This window comes from Malus sylvestris, chromosome 1, assembly GCF_916048215.2.
Source record: "Malus sylvestris chromosome 1, drMalSylv7.2, whole genome shotgun sequence".
Taxonomy (NCBI): domain Eukaryota; kingdom Viridiplantae; phylum Streptophyta; class Magnoliopsida; order Rosales; family Rosaceae; genus Malus; species Malus sylvestris.
In genome coordinates this window covers 18,944,763-18,954,906 of record NC_062260.1, presented here as the reverse complement: position 1 = coordinate 18,954,906, position 10,144 = coordinate 18,944,763, and the positions used below count along the sequence as shown (strand labels likewise).

General features: G+C 35.2%; 1 protein-coding gene and 2 long non-coding RNA genes across 5 annotated transcripts in view; all 3 read right to left on the bottom strand.

Annotated features, from left to right (window-relative positions):
• Positions 1-9: 9 nt before the first annotated feature.
• LOC126622555 (putative receptor-like protein kinase At3g47110) overlaps positions 10-10,144 on the bottom strand; it is a 77,533-nt gene continuing 67,398 nt past the window's right edge. Inside the window, exons 2-4 of the mRNA XM_050291344.1 lie at positions 1,365-3,093; positions 614-1,268; positions 10-517 (exon numbers count right to left, since the gene is read on the bottom strand). Of these exons, the coding sequence (XP_050147301.1) occupies positions 117-517; positions 614-1,268; positions 1,365-3,093 (2,785 nt within the window). The 3' untranslated portion in view covers positions 10-116. The remainder of the gene's footprint in view (positions 518-613; positions 1,269-1,364; positions 3,094-10,144) is intronic.
• Positions 3,675-5,120, bottom strand: LOC126622712 (uncharacterized). 2 transcript variants are annotated; one of them, XR_007623538.1, is made up of 4 exons: positions 5,072-5,120; positions 4,785-4,825; positions 4,146-4,203; positions 3,675-4,047 (listed from the first exon to the last, which is right to left on the bottom strand). It is a non-coding gene; the product is annotated as an uncharacterized LOC126622712 (long non-coding RNA). The 2 variants fall into 2 exon arrangements; XR_007623539.1 differs by having other exon boundaries at positions 4,146-4,200.
• On the bottom strand, positions 5,260-9,475 carry LOC126622704 (uncharacterized). 2 transcript variants are annotated; one of them, XR_007623537.1, is made up of 7 exons: positions 9,080-9,475; positions 8,791-8,855; positions 7,826-7,888; positions 7,307-7,353; positions 6,954-7,172; positions 6,261-6,346; positions 5,260-5,394 (listed from the first exon to the last, which is right to left on the bottom strand). It is a non-coding gene; the product is annotated as an uncharacterized LOC126622704 (long non-coding RNA). The 2 variants fall into 2 exon arrangements; XR_007623536.1 differs by having other exon boundaries at positions 7,826-7,896; positions 9,080-9,473.

Genomic DNA, 10,144 nt, shown 5'->3' with positions numbered 1-10,144 from the left:
TCAGACAAGTTATCAACTATACTGTTTTTATTGATCAAGCAAATCGGAGAACTTCAACTTCCACATAAGGAAACAAGATTATTACGTACATGCCAATACTTAACAATATGCTTATTCTAATCCAACATTTTATCTGCTCGAAGTTTGTTTCTGATCTGACACATCTCAGCCATAGCATCAACGATGTCCGACCTTTCCCCAGGTATGTCTGCGGAGCATGCAACACCAACTCCTAAGATTGAAATCAAGCTCTCTTCAAATGTCATGCGAATTGTTGTGCTAGCCTCAGTTAGATGCTGATTTGCACTCATCTCCCCTTCCATTTTTTCTTGAATAAGAACCGGATCCACAATATCTAACACCTGCTCAGGCAGTGCTGCCTTGACAAAGTTGTGAAGATTTGAAGATCCTTGAAACATGTCGCCGGTTGGCCTTTTTCCCGTAAACATTTCCAGCAGGAGGATGCCGTAACTATACACATCACCTTGCGGCCACACTTCATGCCCCATACCATACTCTACATTTGTGCAAATGTTTTTATTTTAATACGTAAAAAAAAAAATCTAAATTATAGATGAATACTGAAAAAAAATGAAAAGAAAGTATGTTTTACCTGGAGGAGTATAACCAATTGTTCCTTTGACTCCGATGGAGCTTGACTGATTACCAAAACCATCTTCAAGAGTTCTTGGAAGGAATCTCACCAACCCAAAGTCACCTACATGTCCAATCATATCATTGTCGAGAAGAACATTGCTGGGTTTGAGGTCACAATGAACTATTGGCACGTGACACAGATGATGGAGATAATCCAATGCCACTGCAACATCTATAACAATGTTCAACCTCTGCGAAAAAGTTAAGCTCCTTGGCCTCTGATCCGTATCAATACTTGTCTGAGTTGGATGCAACCATTCTTCTAAGCTCCCATTTACCATGAACTCGTAAATTAAGGCCTTGAAATCAGAACCACGATAGTCGAATCCGGAGCATGCAGAAAGTACCTTCACAAGGTTACGGTGTCTAATATTTTTCAGAGCCTCACACTCAGCAATGAAACTTTTGGAAGCTCCATGTCGATCGTGGTTGAGTACCTTGATAGCAATTGTTGTTTCACCTTGATCAAGTAATCCTTTATAAACTGACCCAAAACCTCCCATACCAATCAAATTGGCAGAAGAGAATCCATCAGTAGCTTTAACAAGACTTTGGTAAGAAACCTTAGGAAAATTTTCAGAATCGCTCGAAGGATCCTCCTTTTTTTTACTCTGAAAGCAACAAAAGTACAAAACGGCAAATGAAAAAAAGGCTCCAGAAAGCCCACAAAGGAGAGAGATTACTAGTTTCAAGGTTAAGCTCAACACCCTTTTGCTGGAATGTCGAAATTCGCATTTTGGCAATTGAAACTCTGGTATGCCCCCACAGAGCTTTGTATTCCCTTGGACTGATGTGGCAGTTGCATTCCGAAAAACTCCTGCGATAGGTACTGCTCCCTCTAAATTGTTATAAGACAGATTCAAGGATTGCAGAAATGTAAAATTCTCCAAGAATTTTGGAATTGTCCCTGACAAATTGTTGCGAGCGAGAGATAAGGTTTCAATACCTCTTAGTGAGCTCAAATCTGTTGGAATTGTCCCTTGGAAGAAGTTTTCTTGCAAGTGAAGATACTGTATGCTTTTACAACTTCCAAGACTTGGAGGAATTTCACCAGACAACAGATTTCCAGAAACATCAAAATGCTCTAGATTTATCAATTGTCCGACTTCCATGGGAAGAAAGCCTGTCAAATGATTTTGAGATAAATCCAAATGAACATATGAAGAAGACGAACGAATTAATTCTGATGATATGATACCAGTGAAATTGTTACCACCAAGAGTTAAGTTCATCAAATAGGGACACTCAGCTAAAGTTGAAGGGATGGTGCCCTGGAGGTTGTTATCATGTAGATGCAGATGAGTTAATCGACTTAAATTTCCAAAAGATGATGGAACATTCCCAGAGAGCGAGTTTTTTTCCATATATACTACATGTAATTTGGAAAGCCTTCCTATTTCAGGAGGGATGAGACCTGATAACCGGTTGCCAGACAGCGCTATGCTTTCCAGGTTATGCAGATTTTCCATCCCTTTCGGGATACTGCCAAATATACTATTATAGTCTACGTAGAAAGATACAAGTGAAGAAGACAGGTTGGCTAAGCACTGAGGCAGCGTACCCCAAAAGTTGTTTCCACCCATTTCCAAGTATTGTAAACCGGTGGCATTAGTCAGATCGCAAAGAAAGCTCAAATCATCACCAGTTCCTTCACTTCCAAGATGGTTAATAGCAAGAGTAAACCGCCCAAGATTCTGTAAGTTTTTCAAAGAGGGGACTTCTCCGTGCAGTTGGTTTTTGTGTATTGCTAGTTCAAACAGATTTGAGGCATTAGATATTGAAACAGGTATAATCCCACTAAACTGGTTATTACTGATGGCAAAAGTTTGGAGACTTGGACAGGAATTGCCCAAGTTTGAAGGAAAAGTGCCTTGGAGGTTGTAATTAAGTCCCACAGCAAAGGTTTCAAGAGAAGAGACATTGAAAATTGAGGGAGGGATCGTACCAGACAAGTTATTTCCATCCAATCCAAGAAAATAAAAATTGGTCAATCGACCAAAGATATCTGGAATACTGCCACTTAAACTATTAAAAGCTGCACCAAACACTTCAAGAGATGATGTGTTGCTAAAAGAGTAAGGGATACTTCCTGTATGGTGGTTGTATGCAATATCGAATATAATTAGCTTTAACAAGGTGCCAAGCTCCTTAGGGATACTACCTTCTAACAAATTGCGGCCAATAATTATGTAGTTGAGTTCAGAGCAACCTGATAAATTAGCAGGAATTTCCCCACTCAGTGAATTATTTTGCAATCCCAAACGTTGCAACCTGCGCAGACGGCCAATTTCTGAAGGGATTTCATGGCTAAAGCTGTTGTTTGAGAGACTAAACACTCTGAGGAAACTCAAATTTCCAACATGTGGCGATATGGAGCCTCCAAGCTTCAAGGACCTCAGCGTCAACGTTGTGACCCTCTTGTGGCGGTGACTGCAGGTAATGCCGTGCCATTGGCAAAAGTGGAGGGTTTCGTTCCATGAAGTCATGACTCCAAAGGGGTCTGTGGTTATCCAAGCCTTGAATTCGAGCAAGGCCAGTTTATCCGTCTTGTTTGATCCGGCGAGGGCCAAACTAAGAAATGAGTTCAGAACAAATGCATGCATGCAGAAATATGAGAAGAAGAGAAGGGGTGAAATGAACTTGTAAATCCCCATGGTATCAGTTTTCTGTGGAACTTTAGTTTGGGTAAGCTGCGTTTGTCTAGCAGCTTGAGCAGAACCCAATTTATAGGAATTCTTGTGAGGTAAAATATAGGGAGGTGATTCACCCTTTATATAGAGCTAAGATGGATCCGAACATCTTTCATAATCCTAACAGTTTTCTTCCCCCTCTCTCTCACGGCAGAATCTTGTATATCAGTGGGGCATAGATTTGTAGGGAAATCATCTTTATTTAGATGGTCTGACACGTTATATTGTCAAGTACGTTGTCAAACTAGACCCTTGATGGTGTGCACTTTTTATTTGATATGTTGTCCAAATTGATAGTATTCCAACGAAATAGTACTTGTTTGTTCATACTATACAAACTAGCCTCCATGCACTCGCTCATGCGCATGCGGAAGGCTCTTTTGTACTTACAGCGTTCTATGCGCGACTTATACAATTTAGATGTATATCTACGTAGATTTGAAAAGTGAATTAAACATCATAATGAATGTAGCCTTATCGTATATTTGATGGAAGCAAAATATCTTCGTACACAACATGGTTAGTGCAAAACTCAATTTCACAGGAAACTGTTTTCGCACCAGTTCACATGGGAGTCCAGTGCTTTCTGTGGTCTTTAAAGAGATTCTCGGTAAAAACACTGTAGTTCCAGCAAATTGGCCAAATAAGATTTCAGCATCAATTAGACTATTATAAGCTCCATGGTAAGCTAGTCTGGTACCTGTTATTTTGTATTGGGATAAGGGTTATACTAAACAATGTTTTCACCAAAATTTAATGATAAAAAGACCAGAATAGAAGTTTAACATGAGTGTCTACCTCTAAAATGATAATCCTACCATTCCCCTGCATACTTGATGTCTTTTAAGTCCACCTGCTAGATGCTAAAAAAAAAAAAAAAAAAAAAACACAAAACTGGTAACACAATTTGAACAAAAAGAAAGTTCTCAAACATGGAAAAATTCAATTTCATGTGACAAACCTACGTTCTAATTTCAGGGCTTGACAATGCAAAACCTATGTTCAAACATGGAATATTGGAATTTGCATTTCATTCAAATAAGTAAACTGATAAAGCAAAAGGTAACATAATCTATGTCGAATTAATTATCCATCCAAAAAAACAAAATCTATATCAATTTAATTATCCATCCAAAAAGACATTTGAACGAAGAATATTTTTAAGGATCCAAACAACCATTAAACAAAACAATTAAAAGTAAAAACAACAAAGCATTCGTTGAAGATATATATATATATATATATATATATATATATATATATATATATATATATTATATAACGTATTTGGTTCTTTATACCTAAAAGAAAAACATTGGCTTTCTTGTATGCACCGAAGTATGCATAAGTGTCGGAAATTTACAATTTATAGACTCAATCTCAGACTCAAAAGACATTTAAAGGAAAAGTAATAAGAAAAATAAGTAGTGGTTTTACCTATACTCCAATTTCCAATCACAATTCAAAATTCAAGAGGCCTATAAATCAAACATATAGGAAAAGATTAGTAGAAGAAAAAGAAAAAAAAACTGAAGTCAAAATAGCATCTAACAAATCATTTAGAACCATGACAAAAAACAATTTTTGCATATAAGTAATTTAACGGAATACCATCAGGTCATGCATATATACAACGTACCAAATTAGATAAGTAGCACATCAAAACTCTGCATAAAACTTTGCATAAAATTAAAGGAATAGAAAAACAAAAATTTGACACATACCATTTTTTTGGTCTCAACCAACCTCATTCGAGAATCTTCATTAAACCCTAAACATCAATAGAAATCGAGGATCAGAAAGAATTAGACAAAATCACATATTTCAAATCAAAGATCAAAGCCGCCCAAATACCAAACTATCCATTAAAATGACTGAAAACTTAAAAATTAGATGTGTTAAGAAAAAACTTATCGTAGGTTGAGCACCGCCTTCAAGGAATAAGAATCGAGACTCTAATCTCCTTTCATTCATCGAGATCTTCTTCACCATTGATACTCGACATTGGTTCTACTCAATTGTAGACTTCAGCAAAGGACTGAAGTAGCTGGATATTCACTCCATCCAAAGATAAAATAAAACATCAACATCACACTCCGAAATTTGAAGTTGAATTAAATCTCTAGATTGATCGACAATTGTAGCTAAATTTTTTACAAAACCCAATTTTGAATACAAAATTCAAAAATTCGAAACAATCCACAAAAAGGAGTATTATACCATTGATCAATTCAAAAATTCGAAACAATCCACAAAAAGGAGTATTATACCATTGATCAATCTAAATAGAACTACGTTAGCAAAGCAGACAATTGTATTCCCTCTAGGAATATTCTTGTTTTGTTACTTTACAAAGCTAATTTGTTTCAAAAGATTGAAAGCAAGTGGCTTTCATTTTTGAAATCCCACAACATGAGTAGATTAAAGAGACAGTTTCTTCAATTGTATTGAATACCACTAAACCACATCATGACATCATCTAGCTGGCAAGAAAAAGGCATTTATTTATACAATCAGAAACAATAGAATTATAAATGTAAGTTATGTGATCTAATGGTTGAAAACTATGTAAATCACCTAGATATCAAGAAATAAAAAGTATATGAAAACTGAGAACTTACTTGAGCAGATAATGTTTTTAAGAGCAGTAAAAGTTTTGTTGGATTGAGTTGCTTGCGAAGAGGTATTTCCTTGCTGGACAAAGCTATTTCCTTGCATGTTAAAATTATTAGGCTAACTTAGATTTACAATATTTGAGAATTGCATTTATACATAAATAATTACACGTATATAAAAATAAAAAGAATAAAGGAAGATAGAAAACGGGGAACTGCATGTATAGTATGCTTTTAGTGTCAAATATGACAGTAATGTTGTTAGAAGGCGAGCCAATTTCTTATTACTTTGTAATACCTGGTGAGCAGGAACTTGCAGGTGAGCTTGAGGTTAAGGTAGTTTTGAAATAAAGAAGGCTAAGAATGATAACGACACCTGAATATCTGCAAGGAAACTGAAATCCCATTACTTTCATCGCAAGGGTTTTTAGGGTGAATCTTATAGAAATGATGTTTTGAATTTCATTTTGTGAACCCGACTAAAGGAAAATTGTAATAAAGTATGCTCTTGAAAATTCTTTCTATTTCAAAATAACATCTATATAGAGAAACAAAAAACCAAAATGAAATAACAATTAGGCAAGAACTAAAAGAATGAAAACAAAAATGTCCAACCATAAGAGAAATAACAAAGGTGGATAACATAAGAGTGTTCTTTCTTTAGCTATATTGTGAAGAAGCATTAAAAATTACAAAAAGAACGAAGGAGCACAATAAAATATAACATATAAAGTATTTAACACTATTAAACATGAAATACCACAATTTAGGGAACTAATAAGGCTTAGAAAAATTGATCCATATGCCTTGTATATATTTTGGTCATTATAAATCCACTGTAAAACCAAATTGTATACTAAGTTAATTATAATTGTTGTAGTACACAGAGTTTGGTGTAGAGCAGTTTGATATATGACTAAAATTCACATAAAATTCGATATCCATGTAAAGAGTTAACGTTTGCAGAAGCAGAGCCTCAAAAATAACTAACCTCGTCGACAACCCTTCCATTTGAAAGATCAAAGGCTGCATCATTCAGGTTCAGACATGCCCAAAACACAATTTCAAAAACTCTGCCATCTCAAAAGTCACATTATCTATCAAATTCAACAACTGGGTAATCCACACAGATTGAATAAACCCTATTCACATCGAGATGGAGATCTTTCAGAAGCAACAGAGAGTAGTCCTGTGGAAGATCAAAGCTGTTCTGTACAGGATATAAAAAAAAATTGAAAAAAAATCAAAACTGCATCATTCAGCTTCACACACGCCAAAACACAATTTCAAAAACCCTACTCACATCGAGAACATTCTAAAATGCATATATTTTCCTACACATACATTAGTTTCTAGGTGATTCACGCACCACCATATCTTTGATTGCGTGCCTGAAAAGAAAAACAAAAACCCAATTCATAAAATTGGAAAACTAAAGAGTTCATAGCACTTGAGAAGAGCAAAGCTGTTCAAAACCCACAAACCTAATAGTTATTCTACACATACACAATATCTGTTTAATAATAAAAGCATTAAGAAACTAATGTAATTTTCAGCTTCTAACTCATTCATTTGATCAACATATTGATGGAACTAATGTAATTTTCAGTTTCTAACCAATTCATTTGATCAATATCATCTAAGTCAGAAAAGATAGAACACAAAAATGATTAGGATATATAAATAGACGAAGGACTATCACAGCAAAACCAATTAGTTGGTGAAAAGTGACCAAGGAATTAGGACATAAAATGCCTAATAAAAAATATTCATAAGAGAAAAACAAAGAAACCGATTACTGTAAACAATTAAAATTGGGAAGAAAAGAGTAATACAACATATCACAAATGGGAAAGGACTTACCTTTACTTCGTCAATTATGGCCAAACAAAAACCCTAAACTTTTCCTTGTCTCTTAACTGTGGACTGAAAGTCTGAATGCATAAAAATCAAAACCCAAATTGAAATTCTAACCAACCCAATAATTTTTACTTAAAATCAATGTTTTAAAAAACTCGCCTTGAGGAGCGCCTAGGGCGCCCTTGAGGCTGGGCGCCATGGCTAACGCCTCAGTTTTGCTGGAGTAGGCGAAAGGTTTCGCCGGAGTAGCCTAGGCTCGCCTCAGTGAGTTTTTTTTTTTTTTTTCTTCTTTACTCCCAAACCCAAATTTTGGGTAGGATTTTAACTGCCTCATACCTCTTCCTTGCACTTTTGTCTCTATGCCTTTTTTCTAATTTTTATTTTTTATATAATGGAAGTGTGTGTTGTTTGCGTGCATTGTTATGTGTGCTCATTGTGCTTTTCATCCTCTATTTTATGCATATATAATATAATATATGTATATATACGTGTGTGTATATATTTATAATATATGTGTGTGCTCAGGGTGATTATTGATTAATAATCTTCTTATTTTTAATATAATATATGTGTACGCTCAGTGTATATATTAAAAAATTTAGGTCCCGTGAGGCTTCGCCTCACGCTTTTAATACACTGCTTAAAATACAATTATTTTGGGAAAGCAATTGACTGAATGGGCTAGAATGTAAACTAGAGTAGCGTAAGTAATTAAAAATGACAATTAGTCAAATTTATATGGACCCAAATGAGGGGGAAAGAAGAAAGAGAAACTTTAAGATACAGGGGCAATGGGGTTTGCAGATGATGAGCATTAATCAATGGAAAATGGCGGTTGATAAGTAAATTAGCAAATGAGAATATCTGCACATTGAATATAACAAAATTTCAGTTACATGAAATCAATTGTTGGAATTAAGAATATCTGGACATTGAATGTAATGAAATTGCAATTAACAGGAACACACCTGCATAGCCTTTGCTTGCATCTTGACATGTAGCTGCAAAATTCGAACACCAACGTTTCCTTTTCCTGAAAGCAAAAAAGACTGAAATCAGACAGCATCCGAGCACACAGACAAAACCCCCCAAAAATTACAAAATAAAAGCAGTTGGGGAAATGCTAATAGATTCATTTTCCAACCCTTATATCTATTTCCCCACAAAACCAAACACAAAAGGTTAGTTTTCTCCTCTCCGAAGCAAAAGGAAAGAAAGAAAGGAAGAGCAAAATAAAAGAAAAGGGGCAGTCTAAACCTGGTTGCCAAGCATGATAAGTACAACTACTGCTAAAACCATTTGTCAGATCATAAATTTGATAATGCTCAATTGTTGCATTCTACCACACTTCCTGGAATGACCACAGAATGCGACAACTCAGCATTATCAAAATTTACAAATCAGTAGGCAATAAGCATACAATCTATGTGCCAAATATATAAGAACAACAACAATTCAGCCAAAGAAGCACACATCATATAGCATTTGAAATCTTTAAAGAGCTTGGAACTACTTCTAACCTTTTTCTTTTCTTTTTTTTTTCTTTTTTTTTTGGGTTCAATTCTAACATCTTTAATTTAGAGCTTTGCTTCATGCACACCTAAACGAACCAATTAGCAAATAAATTAATTGCATATTTCATCATCACCCAGATACACATTATTGTCACTCACCTGAACTTCGCAGCTTATCCGAGTGTCTGATTTGCCTAGTGTGCCATCTCCTTGATGTAGGCATGATTGTACATATGACTGGTCTGGGTAGATTACGAGAAGCAGCTTGGTATTTTAGTTCCGTTGAGTGGTCCGGAATCCTTTCTCTTGCTCATATCCAAGGTTAGTCTAGAACCCTAGATTCAAGTGAATGAGAATTACCCCTAATAGACCTTGTGAATATAAATTAGAATTACCATGTTTATTACTCATAATCCAAGTAGGGAATTGTATAGAATTCCTTAGTTAAATTCGTGAAATGATAAGTTATTGCATTGATTGATTAAGTAAATAAATGTTAAGATCATGCATTTTTTATTCATGAATTGATTAATTGACGGGATTGCGGAATGACTTTGGATATGGATGTTATTATTATGATTATTCTAGTTGATCAATGTGGCTTGAGAAGAATATTGTGCTTCGTCATTGGTTCTTGAACATATTGCATGGTATGCATTGTGATATATTGTTGAGACATAGCAATTTATGTAATAAATGTTCAAGTATAGTGAAATGGTGAGCTACGAATGACTTGATCCCTATTGAGGGTACATAGGCAATCTAACAAGGAGGTTAGATGCAACCATAAAGTATACGAAAAATCACT